At 46.9% G+C, this 27,782-nt stretch overlaps 1 protein-coding gene across 9 annotated transcripts in view; it reads left to right on the top strand.

Annotated features, from left to right (window-relative positions):
- The window catches only part of PHACTR1 (phosphatase and actin regulator 1), a 561,384-nt gene that overhangs the window by 461,864 nt on the left and 71,738 nt on the right, over positions 1-27,782 (top strand). For 7 of the 9 annotated variants that reach the window (XM_053904899.1, XM_053904898.1, XM_053904896.1 and 4 more), the window contains 2 exons: positions 12,061-12,228; positions 14,118-14,324. In XM_053904899.1, the coding sequence (XP_053760874.1) occupies positions 12,061-12,228; positions 14,118-14,324 (375 nt within the window). The remainder of the gene's footprint in view (positions 1-12,060; positions 12,229-14,117; positions 14,325-27,782) is intronic. The other 2 variants (XM_053904903.1, XM_053904900.1) reach the window with 1 other exon arrangement.

The following is a 27,782-nucleotide window of genomic DNA, read 5'->3' as shown; positions in this document are numbered from 1 at the left end:
CGAGCTCCATGCTGCCTGCATGGAAACTGCTTTAGGTTCTCTCTCTCCCTCTCTGCCCCTCCTCAACTCACTCACTCACTCTCTTTCTCTCTCTCAAAATAAGTGAACAAAATTTAAGAAAAAAGAAAAGAAAGCCCTTCCTGATTTGCCTAGGACTTGCGTAGATGTAGACAAGTAAGCATTCAGCCTCGATCCCCATGTAAATATCTGCAAACCAGCAACACTCAGCTGGGAGATCTACACCCAGGATCCCGGTCCCCGCTCTCTCGTCTTCTGGGCATACAAGGCACAGGGAAACTTTTCATCTCCCAGGACTCGGCTTTCAGAATGCAACCCCAGGACCCTGACTGTTCCATCCCCTCCGGCAACCCTCCGTTTGTTCTCTGTGTTGAAGAGTCTCTTATGGTTTGCCTCCCTCTGTTCTTATCTTATTTTTCCTTCCCTTCCCAGCTCTGTTCATCTGTTTTTTTTCTCAAATTCCACATGAGTGAAATCCTATGATACCAGTCTTTCTCTGACTTATTTCACTTAGCACAATCCCCTCTCGTTCCATCCACATTGTTGCAAATGGCAGGATTTCATTCTTTTTCATCACTGAGTAGTGCTCCATTCTCTCTCTCTCTCTCTCTCTCTCTCTCTCTCTCTCTCTCTCTCTTTCATTTGGGCTCTTTCCATGCTTTGGCTGTTATTGATAGCACTGCTATAAACATTGGGGTGCATGGGCCCCTCCAAATCAGAATTTTTGTATCCTTTGGATAAATGCCTAGTAGTGCAATTGTTGGGTCGTAGGGTAGTTCTATTTTCAGTTTTTTGAGGAACCTCCATACGGTTCTCCAGAGCGGCTGCACCAGCATACATTCCCACCAGCAGTGCAAGAGGATTCCCCTTTCTCCGCATCCTCGCCCAAATCTCTTGTTTTCTGTGTTGTTAGTTCTAGCCATTCTGACTGGTGTGAGGTGGTATCTCATTGTGGTTTTGATTAGTATTTCCCTGATGATGAGTGATGTTGAGCATCTTTTCATGGGTTGTCAGCCATCTGGATGTCTTGTTTGGAAAAGTGTCTGTTCACATCTTCTGCCCATTTCTTCACTGGGTTGTTTGTTTTTTGGGTGTTGAGTTTGGTAAGCTCTTCTTCTTAGATGGTTGCCTTGCCCCAGTTGCCTTCCCTTCACTGGAGCCTAGACTCCCCCTAGTGCCACCGGGAGAGCTGAGATTCCGTTGTGAGGTTTTAGGACTTCTCCGAAGGCCATGCCCACCTCTGTAGCTCTTGGCTGCCGGTCTCAGGGCTCCTGCCATCCACACGTGCCCCAGAGCGTGTCTTCACTCGCCAGCCCTCTCTTAATTTCTCTGAAGGAAATATTACCCATCAAACTGACCACTTACTGCCATCTGGACCAGGTTAGCAACATCATTTTACCTTCCTGGTTCTGGAAATGGGCTCACTTTTGCATATTCATTAGGGCCATTATGGTGATTCTCAAGTGGGTTACGAGCAGTGCAGTTCAGTCGACTTTTCAGCCATAACAGAAATGTTTGTCATCATCTATCCTGGCCACCGCAGCAGCCTCCAGCCTCGCATGGTTATTGAGCACTTCAAGTGTGGCTGGTCTGACTGAGGGGAATTGCATTTTTGGTTTTATTGAGTTTTAACTAACTAAAAGTAGCCACGTGTGGCCACGGGGTGCCCTTTTGGAGAACCGAGCTAGAGAAACAGAGCTACTTAGATCTAGAAGCCTCTTGCATTTCCCTCCCCAGCTCGAGTCATTGAGGATTTTTTTAAAATCTCAGCTTCTGGTTCCCACCTGGCCTGCTCCAGTAACCATGTGAGGCCTTTGCACGGCGCGGCATGATTCTGTGAGAGTCACGTGATTGTATAATAGCATAGGAGAGAAACGGTGACATCCCATTCATTTTATAGTCAATCCCTGCCCCAGTTGCTTTTTTTTTTTTTTTTTTTTTTTTTGGTATCCAAATGCTCAGAAAGAGCAAGATGGTAAATCCCCTTCTAGCTACAAACCTTGGGGCCCGAGTCGTTGTTTGGAAATAGTGGTCAGAGCCATGATACTTCATCAGGATAGATGATGTAAGAACGAGTGGGCTTTGGCATGAAGATGGGGGGAGAGGCAGAGTTATACCCAGTACAGATAAAAGAAACAGCTCTGGGTGGGGGGACACCACAGCAATGACGCAACCATGCATTTGCAGTCCCGGCCAGCAACTGAGAATCCACATGAGCGATGGTTGGTTGACCATCCGGTCCAGTTCAGGCAGGAAACGCCGATAAATCCGACAGAAAACAGCTACACAGAAGTGCAGCCCAAACAGGCTCCCCAAGGTCTGTGCCACTTTTGTGACAGGAAGTCATTGCACCTCATGTATTCAATGGTTTAGGCAAAGGCCTCTTAATCATTTTAAAATAGGATATCAAGTCCAGACCAGTAGCAACAACAGAAAAGCGAGGTGGTTCTCCAAGCACAAAAACATGTGCCGCTCCATTCCATGTATGAAATTGTCCAGAGTATCACAGAACCAATTACATTCTGAGATTGGAATACATCGTGTACAGATTTGCAAGGTGATAGGTTCAAAAGGACTCCGAGTTACGAAGATGCTTGTATCAGACAAAGGAGCCTCATGGCTTTTGCAAAATTGTTCCTCTGTACAAGCTGGCCAGAATAATCCAAAGACTTCTAGCTGTAAGCAGAGATAAAGTAGAAGATTCTTGTAAATTCCTAAAATACAGGTTCCCCGATCCTACAGACTCCTGAAGTGTTTGTCTTAAGTCCTGGTGATACACAGAGACTTTTAAACACACACACTCAAAATGACTGGTCCATGGTGGACAAGAAAACCCACCAGAAGAGAGAGAGAAGAGACTCTAGGGTTTTTGTTCTGGCAAAGAAGAGGTTCAAGCCTTTTTAAATGCTCAGGAATCCAGTGCATTCGTTCCCAAACAGGCAGTGTTTAATAGGAATGTATTTCTTGCTGTGTATGTTTAAAGTTCTACAAAATGTTATCTGTAGCACCGTTTAGTTTAATTACAGCTATTCCCTGAACTCAGGCAAACTGAAGAAAATAATCTCCAACGAAAGTTGACAAATGCCAGGGGAGCCATTTCTGACTTCTTAGGTTTAAGGCTTTTAACCTTTCAATAAAACCCTTAGATAAATTATTTCTTAGCTAACTGTTGCTTGGCAGATCATCTGACCAGGAGAGCAGCTAGTGGCTTTGATTTGCAATGATCTAAAAGGTTATTGGGATTAACGGAAGCTTTGCCAAAAGCCTCTATGTTGTTCTAAAGTGAAACCTTTGTGGGTTTCAAAACAATGGCTCTACCCCCTTCGTGGGTGGATTTTTCCCTACTCTAGTGGAAAAAAATATATCAGTGTCAAAAAAAAAAGATGTTGACAAAGTCTGTGTTTCGTGGCTTATTAATATTAGGTCCACCACCCAAGAAACATTTCTTGGAAAAGCACCTTCACGTTGAACTCATCAGCCACTCGGCGCAGGTGCCTTTTTGGGTCAAAGAGCATGTCTGGGGAGCTAGAATGAGAACATGGCATAGACTGAACAATAGCTCTGGTCTCAAAGGGGAAAAAACAGGAAATGCTTGCATTAGGCTCCTCGTACGTACGTGTCTTCACAAAGGTAATGATTTGCTGTGATGTACGTAGCTTCGCTTTTGGGGTTTGCTTTAGTGATAGCCCTTGGGGACCACCAGTACACGAAAATGTGTTTGAATTTTCACAAGCTGCGTGTATAGGTTCTACAAGTTTGCCTTAGCAACAGTGATGCAGTTTACCGTTCCTCCTGTTTCCAGCCTGAAATTGCTACATGATGCTTCTCTTACGCTGTCATTTTTCTTTCCCCTTGACGCCTAAACGTAGTCTCCATTTCATGATGTCATTCACTTTTCTTCTCTATTGTATGTCCTTCACAGTAACAGAATTGGAATTCTAACTATGACATCTACATGACTTACTTATAAAGGATTGCTACGGTGTTCTTTTGCCATCCTTAAGGAACTAAAATTTCCAAATAAGTCGTTTTAAATGAGATCACACAGTCTCACCACTTACTAGCTCATCACCTACCGATTATGGGATTCTACACAAGTCATTGAAACCATCTGGTGTTCGCTTTCCTTTATACAGCGAAGATAATCTTGAAACCAACCCCATAGAATTGTTTTAGGTATACATTAAGTGAACAAGTACCTGGATCATAATAAATTCCCAAAATATTATTTAAGGGGCTGTTATTATATATATTTAATGTATAATTATAATATATATTAAAAATATATATAATATAAATATATATAATATGTAATTATATATATAACATCTGTCATTGTACTTGACATTGAAGATGCTCCAAAATGCTTAAAAATGTTTCTTTGACCATCCCTTTCAGTGTCTGTCCCATTTCCCCCCCTTGTTTGTCTACTGAATCTAGTGGCTTTGTATGTAATGCACAGGCTTCTAGCTCTATGCTAACACTTTGCTTAACAGTTTTTTTTTAAATAAAAATATAAGACCTTATTAGCGAACAACGAGCCTGAAATCCATCAGCGTACTTCCTGGTTCTTGCTGTGATATGCCCACCTAGAGTAAGTCAGACAAGAAAAAGGAAACTGAAGTGGAAAATGGTTTGCTGGTTAGGCTTATTTGCAAGTTTTGGGGAGAACTTGTTCTCATTTCTTACAACTGCCCTACACATAACGCTTTGGTCTGGAAGGACGCTGGGCACCAACACAGTAGTCCTTTTTTGTTTTCGAGGGGCAGAAACTGAAGTCCCAGACGCTGAGTCACTTGTGGCAAGCTAGCGATGACAAAAACGAGAACGTGGCGCCCCCCACGCTCAGAGTCTGGCTCCTTTGCATGATACCTGCTGCTCCCCTCTCCCCGCCCAGCCCTCCTGAGATTGAGTTAGGAATGCTCACGGTGCATTGCTGTTTGCCGACATACGGACAGCATGGTTTGTAACACCATTCTTCCTGTCACCTTCCTATTTATTTATTTGTCTATCTGCCTACCTACCTAACCTACCTACTTACCTAAGATAGAAAAGCCTTCTCTTCCCTTGAGACTCCAGACTCTTCTCAGGTTCTGCAGGGTCCGATACTAGGACTCTTGATAAAGGCTAATGTAGAGGAGGTCATTAACGGGCCTGACAACTTTCTACTCACGCCCTCCCCCCAAGCCTAGACCTCACATCAGTCCACCAAGAAGAAAGTCCGAGTCCTGGATCAACGCTGGCCCAAGGTGGCCAGGGAACAATGCAGAGTAAAGCCCCCAGTGCTCACCATTGGGGTAGGTTCACTCCCCCTAGTGGGAGAAACAGGGACCTAGCTATGAGCTCACTGCAGAGAAGAAAGGGTAAGAAGCCAGGCAGGAAAAAAAAAAAAAGAGGGCTTAGGGGAAATCAACGCATTCATAAGAAACCAGAAGTGTGAGGAAGGGGTTTTTCCCTCCAACAAAAACTATTATTTTTTTATTTAATGTAACAAGGCACCACGCGATTGGTGTGTGTGTTTACAAATGTAAGCACCTTTACAGAAAAGAAGTTAATGATCACTAAACTCTCCTTCTTGTCTTGCCAAGTTTACACCAGAACTTTGCCACCCTGCATCCGTATTTCATTTTGATTTTCTCCTGAGCCACGTGTACAAACTGTCCTCCATTCCTGCTTCTGTACTTGACATTATTTCAGACCCATGTTTTTAAAGTGTTTATTTACTTTTTGAGAGAGAGAGAGAGAGAGAGCGAGAGAAGGGCAGAGGGAGAGACACACACAGAATCCGAAGCAGGCTTCAGGCTCCAAGCTGTCAGCACAGAGCCCGACACAGGGCTGGAACCCACAAACTGCAAGATCACGACCTGAGCCGAAGTCAGTGGCTTAACCGACTGAACCATCCAGGTGTCCCCAGACCCATTTTTTAATGTCTGGGCATCACCCACATGGTCATTTCATTGCGTTTCTTTCCTTCCCAGCAAGTATCTGCATCTCACAAGTGGCCTGTGGAACACTTCCATTTGTTTGTACAAATACTCTTCGTTCTTGGAAGAGTCGGTCTTTTATTAGCCGTGTTTGGCTCATGTTTCTCCACGACACTGCTCTTTTTCTTACATTTGGTGTATAGCTTTTTATTTTGCAGATTGAAAATCAAAAAGTTTTGTGAGTCAGTCAAAAGCTCTCCATCTGGCTTCCCTCTTACACAATCTGAATAAATAAATGTGTGTGCATATTTATTTCTACTATTCTAGTTTTGAAGTTTTCTTTTTTTCATCCATGTGAAATGTGTTGCCATAATGGTTCAGTGTATAGGTATAAAGCAATTCTTTATTAAGTATGCTCCGTGCCTAGCATGGAACCCAGCACAGGACTTGAACTCATGACCCAGAGATCAAGACCTGGGCTGAGATCAAGAGTTGGACGCTTAACGGACTGAGCCACCAAGACGTCCTATAAAGCAATGTTTTTACACTCAGAGTCAACTCTTATTTATTAAGTAAAGATAAGATGTCTTATCCAACTAGAAATACATTTTTAAAAATTTTGCTTAATGTTTATTTTTGAGAGAGAGACAGAGCGTGAACAGGGGAGGGGCAGAGAGAGAGGGAGACACAGAATCCGAAACAGGCTCCAGGCTCTGAGCTGTCAGCACAGAACCCAATGCGGGGCTCGAACTCGTGGACTGAGAGATCATGACCTGAGCTGAAGTCGGATGCTTAACCGGCCCAAAAACAAAAAAAAACATTTTTTAATGCATCTTTTGAACCAGTCCTCTGGAAGACAACTTTTACATAAATCTTACTTTCAGAACAGTAAAGAAAAATTCCACGTGAGAGGAAATCCTCCTGAAATCTGTGGCCTCCTGGGTTCTGAGCACAGGTCTTCTGTCTCCTTTCTGCCCCTTCATCTACTTCTCAGGGTTTGACTGCACTCTCGCTCCTTTGTCCCACCTTGGATGCTGGTTCCTCATTGCACCTGCGTTTCTGCATTTCTTTGTGTTCTTTTTAGCAATTGACTCCATGCCTGGTTTATGGGAGGGGAGGCAGGGCGGGCTGTGGTAAAGCTCCAGGGCTTGGGGGGGGGGGGGGGCGCAGACGGGGCAGGGGTTTCTAAAGTACCATAAGGAGCTGAAAGCCAATTTCTGCCTTACAAGGTCGTGCTGAGCGTTTGCAGTGTCTGGTTTCTGCTGCATGTTGTTAATTACAGACTCTCGACAGATGTTTGTCAACTGAATGAATTCATTCACTGACCCCTCTCCCTTCACTCTCCTTGATTTGGTGGTTAACCTGACTCTACCAGCACCTTCCTTTCTTAGGTCTCACAAGGGGAAGAGGAGAATACGGCTGGCACAGTTTCCGTGGCCAGTTCTGTGCCTTAGACCCACTGCTTTCTGTGTCTCATCTTTCAAGATTTATGACCTTGACTTGCACTCACGTCTGCCTTATTCTCTCTGCCACTTCTGTGACCTGATTTTCCCTTGTTAAATATGTTCGCATCTGGCTCACATTTTAACTTTCCACTCTGCCTTCCTGCTCTCCGCAGTCCCATATTCCTTTGTGACAAGTTCATATTCATGATCCATGGTTAGACAATGCAGCCTCCTGCTTTCTTGTCCTCTTTGCGGTTTACCAACAGCCTCTCTCCCCCATTTGCCGCATAGACAGCATTTCCTGCCCTTGGGGCATCGTGACAAGGCACTGTTGTCATTCCAGGCTCCTTTGCCTGATTCCTAACCTCCAATCGTCTCCAAGAGTGGAACCCTGACCACCAAAGCAGCTCCAGCATCCCCCAAGAACTTGCTAGAGGTGCATACCCTCCATCCCACCGCAAACCTTCTGGCTCAGAAACTCTGGGGGCGGAGTCTAGCCACCTGCTTTAGCCTGCCTCCAGAAAACTGCTGATGCCGGAGAAGCACCGCCTCGACCCCTCTGGTCTCATGAGCCTTCCACCTTCTCCCTGTTCACACTCCTCATTCTGGTAGGAAACCGCTGGGCACTTGTTGTGGGCCATTTTGAAGACCATTATTACAGATAATTTTAGAAGATCATGTAAAACATCAAAATAATTTCTAACATTCTATAGAGCAATGTAATTTCTAATATTATTTCTAATATCTAATATTAGTATAAGGAGCAAACTTTTTCTCATCCATGATAACAAGAGACAGTGATGTTCTGAATAGGGGTACCTGGATGGCTCTGTCGGTCAAGAGTCTGACCCTTGATTTCGGCTCAGATCTTGATCTCATGGTTCATGAGTTTGAGCCCTGCATTAGTGCAGAGCCTGCTTGAGATTCTCTCCCTCCCTCTCTCTCTCTGCCCCTCCCTTGCTCACTCGCTCACTGTCTGTCTCCCTCAAAATAAACAAACATGAAAAAATTTAAATAGATGAAGGTACGAATAATCCACAAGACTCCTGTTACTCAGGAGGGTTATGTTCTTTCTAAAAAAGAAAAACACTTTTTCTAATAATGCTAATTAAAAGGGCCAGTAAAGAGACTAATAAATAGTGCTGGTAAATAGAAAGGACATGGAGAGTTATATATTCTTCAAACTAATCAAATTTGGAATTACTGAACATTAGGAATTCCCAGCTAGATATTGAGATATTAATACACATAAATTTCATCTATTGGGATCTCTCCTAAAAGGAGAGACTTCCTTTTTCTTTTTCTTTTTTTTTTTTTGAGGTTTATATTGTTTTACTTCTGAATGCTTCTTTACAATTTAACCTTTTTAAAACCATGATTTGTGGGGCACCTGGGTGGCTCAATCGGTTAAGCGTCCAACTTCGGCTCAGGTCATGATCTCGCGGTCCGTGAGTTCCAGCCCCGCGTCAGGCTCTGTGCTGACAGCTCAGAGCCTGGAGCCTGTTTCGGATTCTGTGTCTCCCTCTCTCTGCCCCTCCCCCGTTCATGCTCTGTCTCTCTCTGTCTCAAAAATAAACAAACGTTAAAAAAAATTTTTTTTTAAAACCATGATTTGTATCATTTAATGAAAAACCCTTTTTTAAATTTAAATTCAAGTTAGTTAAAATGCAGTGTAGTCTTGGCTTCAGGAGTAGAACCCAGTAATTCGGGGTGCCTTGGTGGCTCAGTTGGTTGGGTGTCCAGCTTTAGCTCAGGTCATGATCTCATGGTTTGTGAGTTCGAGCCCCGCATCAGGCTCTGTGCTGACACTTCGGAGCCTAGAGCCTGCTTCAGATTCTGTGTCTGCCTCTCTCTGCCCCAACCTCCCCCACCCTCAAAAAAAAAAATGCATATAAGAGGGAAAAAAAAAAAGCCTGGGGATTCATCTCTTACATATGACACCCAGTGCTCAGAAACTTCCTACTAGTCATGGCTCCGGAGGCAAAGGAAACAAAAGCAAAAGTGAACTCTTGGGAACTCATCAAGACAAAAAGCTTCTGCACAGCGAAGGAAACAATATTTTTCCTTTTTTTTTTTTTTTAAGTAGGCTCCACACCTAGCATGGAGCCCAACATGGGGCTTGAACTCATGACCCTGAGATCAACACCTGAGCTGAGATCAAAAGTCAGAGACATTCAACTGACTGAGCCACACAAGCGCCCCTACAAGTGGAGAATTCTAATGACAGAAAAGACTTTATGCAGGGAGGTTTCTTCTTATCATAAAACACTAGAAATCCCTTTATGACCAGCCATAGGGAGATTGCTAAATAAATGCCAGTTTATTCATCCAATATAATCAGCAAGATGATAATTATGCAAATTAGAATGCTTATAATAGTAAAAAAAAAAAGGACAAAATCTGATGCATGGTAAGATTACAACTATGAAAAATATGTACAGAAGAATAAACTGTATCTGTTAGGGTGGTGATATGATCAATGTCTTATTTCTATTTTCTCTATTTTTAATTTTTTTAGTGGAAATGCATATTTGGAAATTATGACAGTTGGAAGTCCCAAGATCGTTCCCTCTCCAAAGTGGTTTGGGCCTTTGTGACTTAGCAAAGTTACCTTTAATCTATGGGGACCTAAAGTTTTGGCGAGTTGCTGTGTCCCAAGGAGTGCTTCTCCGTTAACCAGCCACGCCTCCAGCACTAAGCCACCTGCCTTGATGAAACTGAGATTCAGAGAGTCTAAGGAATCCAGTTATGTTGTGTCTTTTCCCCACTTCTGTTTCTATGGTTCTTTTTATCTGCTACAAAGGAACAGCAGTCATTTGATTCCACTGTTGTCCCAAAGAAGCAGAACTTGGCAATAGCACTGAAACCCCTCCTCCTCCGGTTGTCATACCCAGGACTTTCATTACACTGGGAGCATCAGAAGTCCAAGTGGTTTCCTAGAGATGCGTTCAACCGAACGGCAGCCGCGTCACTCATTATTCCACCACCTGGGAACCCAAAGTAGTCCTATTTCCCACGGCATTGGTGTGAACATGCTACATTAAAGCATGTTAAGGGGACTGGGGACCATCCCCTATGGGACGGCAATGCGTTAACTCACCCTGCAGCCCTTCCCTCCTGAAGACTCTCAGTTCAGCTGTGTACTTCCCATGGCCTTGGCCCTACCGTCTGCACTGCTCTTCTCTCATTAATGAGGAGTAGCCATCATTTGTTAATTACAATGATACTAACTACTCTACCACTCAGGGCATACAGAACGGCCAAATGAAAAAGAAAGGCGGAGGGGGGAGCCCCACAATCTTAAAGCATGTCGGTGCAATCATCTGCTTTGGGTGATTTTTTGGTATCCTGTGTTTTTCTACATTTATCCAAGATTCAGGTCAAATACCCTATGTCCTTGAACCGTATGCTGCTGAAACCTTTCTGTCTGTAGATTACATTGTTGAATGTACATTTCATCAGGCCAATTCTAACCCGGGGGGAAGGGGGCAGGCAAGACTCCTTCACCACCGCATATTGTTGCGTATAAAAATCAAGCCTTGGGAGGAGCATGGCCAAAGAAAAGGATTTATTGATACAAGATTAACCTTGGAGTCACTTCGCTGTTTCATTTCTACAAGTAAATCATCTTTTTTGCAGTTGTAAGGCAGGTCATTGCTTCGCGGGTTTCTGTGTTTCTGACTAAGCATAACTTAACAGCCTTTCATCTGGATGTTTATTCATCTTACTGGAACAGCTTTCAGTCCTTTTTAAAAATTAATTTGACTTTAATGCCTAGTTATTTAGGACTCCCCTGGGCCAGGATGAAATCACGCTGGGGGAATTTTGATTTGACAAATGGCCATTGTGCGGGAGCCTTTGATCCTCAACCATGTGTTAACTGGCTGCCTGCCCCTTGCTTTGAGGGAGCTTAAAGCAAGATCAAAATCTGCTCACCCCCAAGGTGTGATCACTGGTGGACGCTGGGAGAACTGGGGCCCTTCCCAGCATCCTTAGGTCACTGCCGCCTTGTAGTTTGGTCTGAAGCCCTCTGAGTGGTCACCACTCTATCCCTTGTAAGGTTAGAAGAAGGTGGGACCCTCCCACCAGCCAGTGAGGATTGGTCTCTATTGTCAGGAGGCGAGCCTGGGGGGGGGGGAGCTTTGAGCCCTTCTAAACATTTATCTACCTGGAGAAATGGGGTGTCAGCAGGAGGAAAGAGAAAAAAAAAGGATGAATTTTGCTTAGAGCCTTAGAGAACCCATTCTTCTGGTATTGAGCGGTATAGAAAGCCCTTTGTTCCCTAAAGTAGGAATTCTTATTCCTGGTTTTCCAGTCTCTGAGGCCTGCTCAGTTTTTCCAGGCTTTCCAAAATTATGAAGAAAAGTATATTTTAATTCACTTGCATTAAAAAAAAAAAAACATACTAAGTATGGTGATTATGGTTAGAAAGATGGAGAAGCACGCAGGCAATTTGCTAGAGGTCACCGGAAATTGCTGCCCTCGTGGTCAGATGCCGGAGGTCTAAAATTAAAATGAGGGTCTGCAAAGCAAAAGAACAAGTGTAGATTTGCATCCTGCCCTTGGTAAAGATTGTTCAGAAACGTTTAGACTCAACTAGCAGATTCTAAATGTCGCCCTTCCCCGGGAGGCAGGCACTGTCTCACTGCGCAATCTCCTTCTCGCACTTGCAGACGGGGAGCTCTCCATATCCAATGAAGAGGATTCCCTGGAAAACGGACAGTCCCTGAGCTCCAGCCAGCTGTCTCTGCCTGCCCTGTCCGAAATGGAGCCGGTCCCGATGCCCAGGGATCCCTGCTCATACGAGGTGCTCCAACCTTCAGACATCATGGATGGGACAGGTAAGGCCCTTGGTAGAGTTGCAGAACAGGTCCCCAGCATGTGGCGTTAGGGGCCTGTAGCCTGGCCGGACTTGGGGTTCTTTTTGAGCCACCTTGAGCATAAGAATCTCCTGGAGATGAGGACAAAACGGCCCCATCAGGACCTATGTACACTTACTGTCCGTCCTATGGTTTTTCAAAACCTTTTTTGTAATCTTAATCCCTCCCCAAAAGACATCCCCTTTGTGATACGGAGGATTTAAAACGTCAGTGGTTTGTTTCTAACACTCGTTTCCGTTAAGCTCAGCGAAGGAATCCTATACTTGGGCACGGTTCCTACCTAGGGCACGTTTGTAAAGCCCTAGCACGACCTTTAATCCCAGGCTCAGTATACAGCCCAGCTACTGACTCTATTACCATACACAGTCAATGTGTTAATTGGCTATTCGATTGTATGCAATTGACTGGTTAACTCGCATGCTGCTGACAGATGATGTTTGGTACCATTGACTGTCACTCGTTCTGTGGTCCAAAGCCCTCTGAGTGGTCAGTACCTCCTCCCTGAGAAGGTTTGCAGAAGGTGAGACCCTCCCGGCAGCCAGTGAGGACTGTTCTCAGGAGGCGAGCCTGGCGGAGGGACCTCTTGGAATCTCCGGAGTGTGGGTAGGAAGGCCATATCCTTTTTCCACAGCACAGGCGAAGTCTGCCATCAGCACAGCTCCGATGGGAGCAAGAGAGAGCTGGTGTCCCAGAGTCCACGCCAGGCTTCACCTTGGGACCTGCTGAGTCATGGCTCCATCGGTGTGTCCGATGCTGACAATAATGGCGTCCCTTGCGAGAGGGGGACAACCGGGGGCTTGTGAGGGTCACTTGCAGGGCTTTGATGCGGCAGGGGACACTGAGTCACATTCCCCCCAGGCTGAGGAGAGCTTTCCAACTGTAGCAGTGATTGTGTCTCTGATCCAGCCTTCCTGGTGACATGGGAATCACACAGAGTTGACTGTTACAGGGCAATCTGTCATCTCACTGAAATCAGAGTTTTGGTCTCACTGGCCAGGCTGCCATCACGGGATGAAGGCCCCGTGCTAACCCCCCGGGACAGCTCTTAACTGGAGCCAGTCGGGGTCTCCCGTGGCGGAAAGGAAGAGTGACGCCCGATGCGGAGCAAAGAGAAAGAGGGAAAACCAAGTAAGAAGGCCACAGTTCTGGCAAGTGAGAGGAGAGAGGAAGCGGGGAGACAGAAAGGCGTTCCCTTGGTGCAGTCTCTGCCTCATCGAGGTTCAGGGGAGCCCCTAAAACTGCAAGGTGCCTACAAGGCTCCGGAGTCAGGGGGAACAGTCACCCCAGGCCTGTGGGGACGCCTGGCCTGGCGTCAGCCTCTAGGCTGTCTTCGTTCCTTGGCGTCCCACACGCCGGGAGACCCAGTGGGCAAAAACCAGACCCCAGCATCGACTCTCTCTCTTCCTCCCAGCAGAGGGCAAACAGGCCCAAAGGAAGATGCCAGCCTTGGTTTGGTTCATTCAGATGGGGCTCTTTGTCCCTGGTCCGCTGCACCTGCCATCTGTTGATTGTGGCTGTGGCCCCATGAGTCACACTTCAGAGCACTCACAGAATTTGTGGCATAAACGCCCAGATGGAAGCGGTGAAGCTTAGGATAGTTCTGAGAAAATGTCCTCTGGCTTCCCCTCCCGCCCTCCTGCCTCTGCCTTTCTGCCTTTGCCTCACCGATGTGTCCCTCCACCCACCCCACCCCCTCGCTTTACCCTTCAACTCTCCGCCCGTACGTGACAACGTGGAACGGGTGCTCTGCTGTGTTGGTCACCCACGTCCCTGTCCTGTGTGCCCCCGCCGGCCCCACCTGCGCTGCGTTTGTGTAATGTCACCTGTGTGTCATGTGGTTGTCCCCTCAGTGTCTGAAGAGAGTCCCTCTGCCAGTGAGTCTGGAGCCCTCCTGTCCCAAGATCCTTCAGCCAAACCAGTGCTGCTACTGCCCCCCAAAAAACCTGCTGCTTTCTCTGGAGACCATGAGGAGACCCCAGTGAAGCAGCTGTCCCTTCTCAAGCAGCCCCCCGCCCTGCCTCCCAAACCCAGTGCCAGGATTGCCAACCACATAACAGGTGAGTCAAGATGTCTTCTGGAAGCGTCCAGCCCTGCCTTCCCTTCATGGGATGATCTCTCGCGCTCTCTCTCTTCTTATCTGAGGCCCGTTGCGCCTCTTCGGTGAGGTTGCTCTGTGGGGCGTTTGGGTGTTTCCACGTCCATGCGGTCATGACCTGGGTTTGTGTGTTTCCGTCAAGAAGCATTCGACGTGCACCCTGCCGGCCATATGCCAAGAGCCTTCGTCATGTGTACCTGTGAATATGTGCGTTGGTATTTGTGTGACTGATTCACGATTATGTGCCCGTCGAGGTGAATTAGCCTCAATGTCAAAATCTTGGCAAAGACGAAGCGCAGTACCTCGTTCCCTTCATAATGAGTTTGCCAAAGCTTTCAATTTTTTTTGTCTCTAAATTATTGATCTGAAGCCCAGCCTATTTCCTTTATTAAAATTCATGTCTGTATTGTTTGTTCTGTTAAACAAAAACAAAAAAAGGCAATCTACAAAGTATGGTGGGAAGTACTCTTCCAAGAAGAATGCATTCGGGAACGTTGTCCTAAGATGCTTTTTATATATTCATGTTTAAAGTGTTGGTGAATGTCCCCCCAGTTACTAAATTGGGCATCACAGGATGTGCTAGTGATTGGGCATCTAGTAAGGACTGCATTGCACATGAACGTGAATGGGATGCTGCTTTCTGATTTAAAGTTGCGGCTTTTAAATTAAAGAGTAAAGATTTCAGGGGGTTGTTCCTCCAGCCTGGACAGTAATGCCAACCTGATCGGCTGCCTTTTTGCGATGAGTCTGGTGTTTTTCGAAATAGTTTCTGATTGATCTCTGTACATTTTTGTGAGATGTGATGGGGATGGAGGTAGGGAAGAATAGTCACCTGGTTTACACTAGAAAAGCTGATTGTTTAAGAAAAATCGGTGCCGTTAAGAAAAATCTTGCCGTTGCAGGAATTCTGCAAGAGAAGTATGCCTAGACCCCGTGCTTCCTAACTCCTAGTCCAGGAAATGAAGGCTATTTCTGTGATAGAAAGGTGTCGAGTCCCAATTAAACACAGGGTTGAGTCAGACTACTCTATCAACGTACTAAGTCAGATGTTTGTGGTTTCAAAGAGCAGATTTCCATTTAAAGGAACCATTCCATTCAATACCTCAGTAACACCTTAGCCCAGTGTCCCAAAAGGTAAATGCATAGAAACCCACAAAGGAGAAGGTACCCTCATAAGCTCCCCCCCGAGAGAGAACCACTGTCCATTCATCTGTCTGTCTAATAAAAACCAAATGCCTGCTCTACATCATCTCTTATCATCAGCTTTTTACACATGGCATGATCTCTTGTGAACTGGTTGTCCTGTTCGTAAATACTCCACAATATGGTGTCGTTAGCTGCTCGGCGTGCAGTGGGATTTGCTTGTCCGGCCCTCATGGGCTCTCCCATCATCTGTTGTAAAAATCACAGCAGTGAACATCCTCAGCAGCATACATAGCTTTATAAGCACCCGAATTTCTCCTGATTTATTTCTAGAATTAGAATTACTGATTCTAAATCTAGAAGTCAATGGTGTGGCTCTTAAGAGCTAGCAGCTTTTGAAGGTTTTGATGCCAAATTTCCCTGAAGATTAAATATGGCAAAATAAACTCCTGCCTATAGTTCCTATTTATTCACCACACTTCTAGGTGGAACATTGTGCTAGGTATCAAAGCAGATGCAAGTGAATGAAAGTTTAGTGGATCTGTATGTACACACGTGTATGTGTGTGTATGGACACACACACACACACACAATAGGGTGCTGAAGTAACTACTGTCAGGAGTATCCTTTGGAGTTCAGTGTGATCTGAGAAAAGGGCATAGAAAGGCTGAAGCTTGAGCTGACCCTTCAAGCATGAAGGGCATTTATAGAGAATGAGGCGAGAACATTCCAGAGAAAAAAGGCCCTGGTCAGAGACCCAGAGATGGCAAGTGCTTCGGGTCTGTGATGAGGTGGCCAAGCTGGGGCAGAGGGTCCTTCTCAGGACGTATTGAGAAAGGGCTCCCTAGGTAAGGCATATGAGCATTTAGATTTTGTTCCCCCTGGCAGTGGAAAGCCTTTGGAGGTTTTTGAGCAGGGGAGAGATGTGACAGTGATTCGCCTTTAGAAAGCCTTCCTGGGTCACCGTGTAGAATGAACAGGAGAAAGTTGAAAGCCTAAAAAGGCCAGCCCTGTGCCTCGTTCTCCGGCATCACTAGTTGAATTCGACTGAGTAATTTGAACCAGCGAGACTATGGAAAAAGCTGTTCTTGTTTCTGAAATTGAGCTCACAAGCACTTGGCCGATCACAGCAGGAGGAGAGAGAACAGTGGGTAAGACATTTTAAAAGAAGAATTGACAGCTTCTTAACCAGCAACAGCCTCTAATTTATTTAGTTATCTGATTAATGAAGGCACCCTTCATTCATTCACAGCTTCAGCCATGAGCGGTGAACTTGGGTGGCTTGATATCCGCAGGACTCTTGATCTATGAGCCACTGAAGATATCTGAAATTAGCCCAATCTCTCTGGCTTCCCGCATCCCTTCCCAAGGAGAGAGGACTCATCTACTCTCTATAAACCTCCCCTCCGCATAGCTAGGATCAAATGGATAAAAATACTTAAGGGCTAATAATCCTTACCGCGTTGTATCTGGTAGCTTCTTAAATATGAGGCAGACAAGACAGGTGGAGATGCTTGTGGGCTGGAAGCCTGGTGCTGGCCTTTTGGGCTTAAACTCAAGCAGACATGCTTAATTTTTGTAAGTGAACAATCAGTCATAATGAATCTGCATCACCATGAGGCAGCTACATTAACCCTGTTCTGTTACTAATTACTCTAGAGACATCTGGGCTATATCAGAAGGAATTAATAAACCAGGAATGATAGAACTCTAAACTGAGACTTAGAAGTGGTAGCATGTTCTTACTGTCTGTTGCTCTGTTGACATTCTTGAAAGGCAACGCAGGACAGCTTGAAAGACACCAAGCATGATTAATAGAGAGCGACAGTGGCTAATGGCCCGGTAGGATACTAGAGGAGGAAGCATGAGCCTGACCTGGAGCTGCTTCCAAGTATACGATCAGACAAAGACGAGCAGAAACATCTCTCCTTTGTCATTTGCTTGCTTCGACTTCATCTGGAAAACCATTATAAACTTGGAGACTTTCTCATGAGTTTTCTCAGTTCTCCAGCAAGTAGAGAGAGCCTTTTTGCTCTCCCAGACTGTCTTCTTCCATCATCATCTTCTTCCTTCTTATCTTCTTCAACAGCAGCGTGCACAGTGGCTTGTAAGACAGGGGCACCAGATTCCTTTCCATTCTGGAAGCACAGTGCGTAGCAGAGCTGGTTGCATAAGGCATATGATCTGAAATGAGTGAGCCTCAAATGCATCCTTCTTGGAATGATGGCAAGCCCCAGAGGAAAAGGGTCGATTGAGGCAAAAACAAACAACAACAACAACAACAACAAAACCCACTGCTGTCTCCTATGTTTCTAAGTCTTCATCAATCATCTCTCTAACCATCCTGGCTCCAGGAGTCAGATATGAAACACTGCATGAATAATTCATGACTCTGCATAAGGTACCTGTGATTAGGTACCCCCGTAGGTGCCATTTGTGTGAAGCATAATCAACTAATGTAAGAGCTGGACTTCACAGTCAGGCATTCACACTTGGGTGATAAAAATGGCAGCTGCCATTTTTTGAGAACTTGATGACATACCATTTAGTGCTGTGGAGTCGATACTGTGATCATTATTCTCTCTTTTTCCTGGGGGAGGAAAATGAAATTCGATTAAGTTGAAGGACTCAGTCATGGTTACATAGGTACTAAGTGCCAGAGATGGACTCAACCCACTTTGTTTTACTCTGGAGTTCTTACTTCCAACCACGAGTTTCTACCGCACTAAGCTACCTATTCTTAAAATGCAAAATAAGAGAATCATGAGCTTCCTTTGCACGTTTTTGCCTTGTGCGTTTCCGCCTGTTTAAGAAAATTGGCTTCTTTATTTGCATAACTCAAAGACAAAAATGTATCCAGTCTTTCAAACGTAAGTCATACTCTCAAGGCACTGGATTATAAAGCGGAGGACCCGAATGCATGCAGTTGGGTTGGGTTTAGAAGAACGTGCTAGAAGCAGACAGTCCATAAGAATCAAGAACGGTGCAAATGGCACGGGAGCATTTGGCCACAATTGGAGACTGGCAATTTGGCAAAGAAAGGGAGGCATTGCTGATCCTTAAAAAGAAGTCCTTCTGCTAACGTGAACCTGCCCAGGCTTCTTTGCATTGTCTTTAGACCCTGAAATACAAGGAAACTTCTGGTGGTTGATGGCCAGTTTCAACATTCTGAAGGTTTTGCAACTGCAGATGTACCTGGCAGGTGACCTCCGTGCCTTGTGGTATTCCTCAGCTTTATACTCGTCTAATGAGAATCTTCTATCCAGAGCTTGTCACCCCAAAACCAACATTCCTGTCTTAGCTGTCTCTCTAGTTTTGTGGACACTGCCCATGGCGGACTCTTCTGCAATCACATCCTCATGGTGATTTTGTTGTTCCTCCCTAGCTGTCTCATCCTCTGTCCCCATTTCTCTCCAGCACCCCACCCCACCCCACCCTACCCCACCCTACCTCCTACTCTCCAGCCCTACAAAATCATATACTTTTGCTTCTATCCTTGCCTCCCCTCCCTGCCTTCTACTCTGAAGGCACAAGAAGAGTTGTGAATGGATCCCTGTGACCTTGAACCTCATCTCTGCCTTAAATGGAAAATATCAACTGTAACCCAGAAGCCTCAGAAAGAGGTTTAAGGTTCATTCTCTTGATAGCTGATACCGTGAGGCATGGGAAATACACCCAATATACTCTTGGTTTCCCTTTCTTAAAATGTAGAAATTCCTTCCTGGTGCCTGTGAGGACTTCCTATTAATAAAAACATGTTTTAAAGGGTGCTTTCTGCTCTGACCTCTGTGATCAGCATGAAGATTACAGCGAAACACTTTTCTTTTTTATGTAGCACCGTTAGGTTAGAGATTTAATTCACTTGGCACTTTTTTTCTTTTTGAAGTGAAAACATAATGTAAAATTTACCTTCTTGGGGCACCCGGGTGGCTCAGTCAGTTAAGCGTCCAACTCTTGATTTCGGCTCAGGTCACGATCTCACGGTTTGTGAGTTCGAGCCCCGCTTTGGACTCTGTACTGACAGCTCAGAGCCTGCTTGGGATGTTCTCCCTCTCCCTCTCTCTCTCTCTGTTGCCCCCTCCTCCCCCCACCTTGCGCTCTCTCCCTCTCTCTCAAAATAAACAAATAAACTTAAAAAATTGTACCTTCTTAACAGTTTGTAGGTATGCAACTCCGTAATGTTAACTGTATTCACAGTGTTGGGCGGCAGATTTCCCGAACTTCTTCATCTTGTGAAATTCAAACTCTGTACCTGTGAAACAACTCCCCTTTTTCTCTCCTCCCCGCTTAGCCCCTGATGACTGCCATTTTACTTCTTGTTTCTCTGAGTCGGAGCTACCTTCTAAAAGTGGAATCAGACGGTGCTTGTCTTTTTGTTAGAGGCTAATTTCACTTTGCATAATGTCCTCAAGGTTCATCCGTGCAGCGGCACGTGATCAGATGTCCTTCCTTCGTAAGGCTGAATGCCACGTGCGTTTTGAGCGCCCACCATGTGCCTGGTGTTCTTCCAGCCTTAATTTAATTTATGAGCAGTGTTCCCTCATCAGCTGTCGGGGTCGTAGGCAGTTAGAAGCTACAGAAGGTGTTTAGTACGAAGACGTGATGGCATGGTACTAAAGAAATTCAAACAGCAAGAGACCGACACCTTTGGAAAGACTCAGAAAAAGCAGGATAGCATCATCAGGGAGGGGGTATTTAAAACAGGCCTTAAAGATGAGTACAGTTTTGCCGGGTAGGGATAGGAAAGGAGGTCTTGGTAAATGAAGTAACGTACACAGAGGCACCTACGTCTGAGGCATAATATGTTCGAGAAATAGGGCGCCTGGGTGGCTCAGTCGGTTGAGCGTCTGACTCTTGGTTTCGGCTCAGGTCACGATCTCCCTGTTCGCGGGATGGCGCCCTGTGTCCAGCTCTGTGCTGACGGTGCACAGCCCGCTTGGGATTCCCTCTCTCCCTCTCTCTGTCCCTCCCCTGCTTATGCTCTCAAAATAAATTTAAAAAAAAAAAAAGGCAAATAGCCCAGCGTGGCAAGAGTGCAGGCTTCTTGTAGTGAAGCCAAGATCAGGCCAGAAGTGGGTCGAAGGGAAGCTGTGGAAAGCCTCGAATGCCATGATGAAGGATTTAACTTTGGAGGGCAAAGTGGGGCACGTTTTGTGGGCATTTAGCGGCGATTGCTTGATTTCAACCAAACCTGCCTCTTCGATGTTCTCCTGGATTCGATGGACGATAATGCTGCGGGATGGATTCACAGCTGGATGCACACATGAAGGCGGGAGATGGCCATCGTCAACCTGAAATTGCGAAAGGCCCCCAGCGGCTGCCCCTGCTGGTTCTTCCTCTTGAACACTGGTTCAGGGTCCAGGGGGCAGTCTGAGAGTGGGGTTGTAGTCGGGCTCGTTCCCCGCCGCGTCCTCGGCTAGCACCAAGCATCCCCAGGACAGGAGGGCTTGTGAGGGAGAGAGCCGCCTGTAGCTGAGGCCTTGAAGGAGAAGCTGGATGACCATTTGCCCACAAGTTCATAGCAGGGTACTTGTTCTCGGGCTCTGGGTGGTGCCGTAAACCAAATCTGGTATTCGTGCTTCGATAGTGCCTGAAGGAACCGTGATACCTACATGGACAAGTGAAAGAACATGACAGCCATCCATCAGTCAAACTTGGGGTCCAGACCTGGGTGCCATAGAGCACGCTGGGAGTTTCAAGGGAAAATGGGGAGGCCCTGGTAGACCACCGACTGCGGGTGGGTAGACCAGCCACCCCCATCACTGTAAATGCAAGAAATCAGAGTGTGACCCCCCCCCCCCAAAATGAATCCATATCATGCCTCAGGTAGATGCAGGGCTGGGGAGGAAGTGCAGCCATCCGTAGGTTGCCTTTATAATACCTAGGGATCTAGCTTGAACATATTTTGTACCTTCTCCGTGAATGTTCTGCCCCTTCCTAGCTCCCTAGGGTCTATGCAGTATTTCATTTTATGCGAGCTCAGTGAACGACTTCGAAACATCATAGATCTTCCCCTTGGTTCCAGGGTTCTGAGATCAGATGAGCATATTTGTGCTTGCTTTCATGACTTTGTGACTTTGAGACTTTGGTCGGACCCTCCCAGCTTTTGCCGGGATGGTCACAAATAGCAGTCTTCCCGGGAGGGACTGTCAGACCCATCTCTGGAACCTTCTCATTTCCCTTTGTGCCTGTCTTGCAGAAGGCTTAGGTTCCACAGCTCAGTTATCAGTTGAATGGTGCTCTCCTCCCCCGGTCTCCCTAGGGGCAACAGGGCTCACCTGCATTGCTGCAAAAACAAACAGGATAATGTGCTTTTGTACAGATGATTTATAATTTCCCCCAAACCGCTGATCTCGTCAACAGGTGTTTGTTGTCGTGATTTATGGGACACCTACAATTCTAACTCCTTAAGAGCAGTTTGCTGGCAATGAATCGTGTAATTTCACTTTGAAAAAAATTGAATTTAATTTTTTTAATGTTTATTTACCTTTGAGAGAGAGAGAGAGAGAGAGAGAGAGAGAGAGCGGGAGGGAAGGGGCAGAGAGAGAGAGGGGAGACACAGAATCGGAAGCGGGCTCCAGGCTCCGAGCTGTCGGCACAGAGCCCGATGCGGGGCTCGAACGCACGAACTACGAGATCATGACCTGAGCTGAAGTCAGACACTTAACTGACTGAGCCGCCCAGGCGCCCCTAAAAAAATCTAATTTAATTGCATGCCCTACAAAGGTGGCCGGTGACCCAGCTGTGACCCCCACCCACTGCCCAGCATCTCCATCTCAGTGATGCATGTCCCTCCCTCCTTGTTGTCATCTGCCGTCCGGATGGTCTTTGGAAGGGGACAAATTTTAAAACAAAATGCTTTGTTGTAGAAAGCGACTCAGAAACAGAGTCAGGTGCTGGTGATGTGTATGCTATAATGGCCCTCAGTGTTAGGATTCTGGAAGGTCTCAGGACATCTTTGGCACGAGCATCAGGTGTTTATGGTCGTGTCTGTGTGCTGGCCGGCTTGGGGGAGAGCAAGCCAGGCTTAGGGCATTTAACACAAGTCACTTCTCTGTTACCCGCTTCCCGTCACACCATCCCTCTTACCACAAGGAGTCGGGAGACCCGTTTTGCCTTTCCAGGCATCTGAGCAACGAAAAAGGCCTGGCAGCCTAAGAATCCCTAGGATGGTCTGAAGGAATTGACGGAACTCATCTGAGCACCTTTGTCTCAGCGTTGGAGCCAGAGGGAGTCTGATTCTGGGCTCTGTGATTCTGGATTCTCATTTAAATTCTAAGTACTCTCTCTAGAGGCTCTTTATGTTCTTGGGTGGAGTGTCTGTGTCTATAAAAGGAGATCAAAGACTCTGACCCGCTGAAACCAGGTGGCAAATGACCGAGCAACCGTTACCCCACCTCTGTCCACGCAGACGCTAAGAGCTACTCTCACGGACAAGCGCTCTAACGCGTCCTCGGTTATAAATGGGCTTCTCCAGCAGGTGTTAATAAAAAAGTGAGGAGAGAGGCTCGGGCTGTGTTCCTTTAGCCCAGACTGGTTCTGTTAGACACTCCAGTCCTGTGGCGTAAGAATGGACTGCAGAAGTCACCTGGGGTTTTCATTTCCTTGTCTGAAGTCATAAGCCAGGGCGGTGTCGTGTTTGGAAATACAGCCTTCTTTTATGGCTCCGTGACACCCACAGTTGGAGTTTATTTTCCTTGCTCTCTGGAACTGGTTGATTTTGCTTTTTGCACTCCATCAGCATAGACAGGTTTATGAATATACTGCATCTCCATCAGTCGGGCTGCAGAGGACTCATCCATTTTGAAGGCAGCAAGCAGAGAGCTCCGTGCGTGCCCCAGCATCACCAGTCACAATCATCATTATAAATGCAGGAGCTAGAGTGGGTCCTCTGGCAACCCATAAACACCATGCATCCCATGGATGCAAAGTATTTTATTCAGCAAGGTGCTATCGAGGTAAAGGAGACCTTCTTGATCCCTGGATTTTTGGAGGTCAAGAGTCTGAATTCCACCCCCACCCCCATACACACACACACAAGGATTTGCTATCCTTCCCAGCTGCTGAACCACAGAGAGTCTGGATTCTGTCATTCCAGGTTCTGGGTTCTTTCCTGCCAGCCCTCAATGCCGATGCAGGGCAGCGCGTCTCAGGACAGCACCCTGAACCCCGATGGCTGTGCCTTTTTTTTCTTCCCGCACCGCTTTGCCACAAGCCCGGAAGGTTGCCGGGACGGTCCTTCCGAAGCTCTCGTTCCCGTTATTTGGTTCACTTGCAGCTGGGTTTTCGCCTACTGACTTAGAACCACCACACGTCAAGCCACCACACTCCCCGTTGCTGTCTTGGCTTCTCGCTTCCCACACCAGCCGGGCAGCATCAGGCCGAGGGGGACTCTCTCCCAGGGTTCAGCAAGTGCCCTGCAAACAATGGGACAGAGGTATACGGCGGTCCGCAGATCACAGAGTGTGTCCGCCTCGTCCGACCCTCGCGGCAACCTGTGGGGAGAGGCAGAGAATGTATTGCTTTTTCAGAACCAACGAAGCCTGTATTTGGTGAACTCCTTTTACAGATCAAGGACTCAGCTGCACAGATTTCACACTCAGGCCGTCCGCTCACTGTTCAGGGACTTTGTAAAGTTATAGAAAGCTATTTTTAAACGTTGTAAAAAATTATAAAAAGGTGCCCTTTGGAAGAATGAATTCACAGAAGGCGGCCCCTTCCTCTGGGGGTGACTGCCCTTCCCAGGACAGGCCTCAGGCTGGATTTCAGCCCGCTGGTCCCCGTGAAGAAGATGGGTAGACATTAAGGCGGGTTATGCTCCCTTTGTATAGATGAGCAAACTGAGGCTCAGAAAGGCTAACGTCTCAGGCAAAGTGACAGAGCTTCTTGGTCTTGGACCTGGGATTAAACTTCAGCTCTGCTGAGACCTGGGTGATTTCGCAGCCCTGCAAGAGAAGCCTCCCACCACCCCTGCTCAGCGCTCCGAGAGCAGGTGCAGGAGCAAAATGGCCCCCAGGGGGCCCTGCGCGGGTCCCATTTTGCACGAGGGAGCAGCCTCTTCGCAAAATGGTAGCTCTTAGAAGATAGCCTATCGGAGTTGTCGTGTGCAGAGTCCCCCGGGGACTTTGTCAAGACGCAGATTCTATTCAGAAGGCCTGGGCTGAGCCTGGGAATCTGCGTGTCCGACTCGCTCCCAAGAGTCACTGCCTCTGCCAGTCCACGGACTGCCCCCCCTTTGATTAGCAGAGCCTTTGCATAGGAGACCCTGTTAAGTTCTACCTTTTCCCGCTGCTCCGAAGACGTGACGAGAAGGAAAACCAACAGATGTTTATGGAGCACCTGCTATGCCCTGGGCCCAGTTCCTGTCCCTGGCCAGGTGAGGAAACAGCCGCACCGAGCAGGATACAAGCAATGCGTCACTTGTCATATCTCCTGCAAGTAAAAATCGGCAACAAGTCAAGAAAAATGCAATGGACTGAACTGACTCTGTAGGAGAGGCCGTGACAAAGGGAAATACAGGACCCATGAGAGCCTAGTGATGGCACCTTAACCAACCTTGGGGGGAATAGATGAGCCCCTGAGGAAGCAGTTCTATAATGAAGACAATGATAGCGACCAGATTCATAGCTACTATTCATTACCGAGTACCAGGCACCGTGCTGCCCCGGGTACAAACTGATATTATGTAATTGGCTCAAGAAGCCTATGACCTACTAATTCCTCCCCATTTCACAGATTGGAAAACTGAAACAGAGCTGGATGAGTGTTTGATTTGACAGTTTATCTTCTGTGTTTAGCATGACGAATGCTGGAAGTGATTTAATGCCTCTGGGGGCTCTTTCTCAGGGTGGTCTCGACCGAGGTCACCGTGATCTGGGAGCTTCTCTGCAAAGCAGACTCCTGGACCCCACTGTAAACGTGCTGAATCTGAATCTGCAAGGGGGGCCCAGGAACCTGCATCTCCCATACCTGCCTAGTGAAGTGGGTGACATCACTGCCTTGAGAAATTGGCCTCTTGGGAAGAAACCATGAAGTCATGCAGGACGTCCCCAATCCATTCATCTCCGTCTGTCATCCTTGTCACAAAAATGCCAGTGGCTCATTAAACAGAAATGAGTACTGGGTATACGGCTCTTCATTTGTTTAATAACTGCACACAGAAACACACAGAGGGCGTATCAAAATCAGCAAGAAGGAGGCAAGAGGGATCTCATGCACTGAATCAACTCGGTAGGAAAAGCGAGACATCTGATTAAGTATTTATTGCTTGAGACAAAATTTTGAAGATAGGCTCTTTAGGCAAACTTGTCTGAAATGTCCTTAAAGCATTCTAAAGCAAATAAAAGAGAAAAATTCACCCAGAAGGATATAGGAAATCTTTTCATCCCCGAGTTGCTCAATGATAAGTGATTTTTATAAAGAGACAATTAAATGGGAAGTGCCATTAGACAAATCCGTTTAAAGACAAGTCCCTTAATTGCAGACGTTAGATTTAGGCACAGCTACTGGTGAGGTGAGTGGATCTCCGATAGTTTAGCTTTCAGTACTTTGGTCTCCTGCAGATTGGTCTTTTACTCTTTGTATGTTGGGGGCATAGAAATAGAACCTGGAGACCATGCCGCGGACCGGCCCAGGGGCCGGATGGACCCGATGCATCATATCCCTGCCTCGGGCAGCACTGTGCTTCAAGCGGTTCGGCACCCTCAAATCAGTGGTTCTCCCCGATTCTTTCCTCTCACTCCCTGACTGGGGAGCACCTGGGAAGCAGCTAAACTCCAAACCCCTGGCTCAGAGATTCTCATTCAGCAGGTCAGAGGTGAAGCTTAGGGACCGCTTCGGTGGTGGGACCGCTGCAGGTGGTCCAAGAACTCTGCTTAAGAATGAGCGCCCTTTTGTGTTTCGTTTTCAGAGAACAGGGCAGGAGTAAGAAGTTGAGGGGTTTTCAAACATGGCTTGTAAAAAGTACGCAGCGGGGCGCCCCGCACCCCGATAGAATCCCTGAGAAGGGCAGGCGGGTCGGCATCGGTATGAGGGTGACGTGCCCCTGGGGTTGAGGACCATGAGGCTGCAGGAGCCTGGGCTTCCCCACGCTCCGCTCTGGGCATCCCGTGGGGACAGCAGTAGCACATGTGGGAAGAGCCATCCAAATGCAGCTGGCCTTGACCAGTACAGAATCGGGCGGAATTAAATGGGGGGTGCTGGCCATCAGGGCCGTGGGAGTTCGGGGCAGGAGAGGCTGCAACGGGGGACGTTGGGTCTTCAGTTGTGCTTTGAAGGGTGAATGCAATTTTGATCATCCCGCAGGAGCTGGGATGGTGTTTTCGGGGGGCAGGTGTGACAAAAGCCCTGACTGAGGGTGAGCATGGTTCCTGAGAAACTCAGTGTGGAAACTTGGCCTGGCCAGGGAGCTGTAGGGCAGGAGGCACCGGCTGGGCTGGGCTGGGCTGGATGACCCGTAGCACTGACTGGGGCAGGGAGTCCTCATGGGACCTCCGGCATGACACGTGCTGTAGGGAGATGCCCCTATGGGGTGCAGGTGGGTTACTGCTATCCACCCAGTAAGAGGAGTTGAGGCCCCAGACTGGTGCAGTGGCCAAGGGGGCAGAGAACACAGAAGTTTGCAGGGGACAGAAAGATAAAGCCATCAGACACTCAGAATGTCAGACGACGTGCAGCTGGCTCCAGATCTGTTATGAGCAATGACGTGGTATTAAGATGTCGTAAAGATAGACAAACAGGCACTGAAACTTACTGAAGATCCAGGCTGCCTAGGCCCTCCTCACTTGTCTACCATGTTGGAGAAAGATGGGAATGGCAGAGCGAATTCACTGAAAGCTGATCATTCCAGCTGGTTTTACCCTTTTTCCCAATCTCCTCTCTTTATACCATGTCTACGGAGCTAAAAATTATCTTAAATAATTCATTTTCATTTGCCACACCTATTTAATTTATGACCGTGTAGAGTAAAACAACCGGAAAGGAGATGCAGGAAAAGAGAAGGGGTCCCCTGGGACCCCAGCATCTCCTTTCTTGAGCAATGAAAGTAACCATGTTCGCTAGTTCGGTCATTACTTCCTTACCCGTTCTGACAGAATTCCTGGTGTTCCCTTGGCCATTTTCCTAGTGAAGAAACCAATGAAGTTTTGCTGGAGTCGTGGTGACGGGAAGTCGTGTGGTAGAGTGTGTGCAGGACATTATAGGTTACAGAGATGGGTAGAACTCAAGGTAATCACTGTTCCTTCCCAGGTAGACCATTCCATGCTGCCTTCCTGGCTCT

The sequence above is a fragment of the Panthera pardus genome, unplaced genomic scaffold (assembly GCF_024362965.1).
Source record: "Panthera pardus isolate Hobbes unplaced genomic scaffold, ASM2436296v1 HiC_scaffold_17, whole genome shotgun sequence".
In the NCBI taxonomy this organism is placed as follows: Eukaryota; Metazoa; Chordata; class Mammalia; order Carnivora; family Felidae; genus Panthera; species Panthera pardus.
Note: the sequence above shows the minus strand (reverse complement) of the source record. Positions and strands in the feature narration are given on the sequence as shown.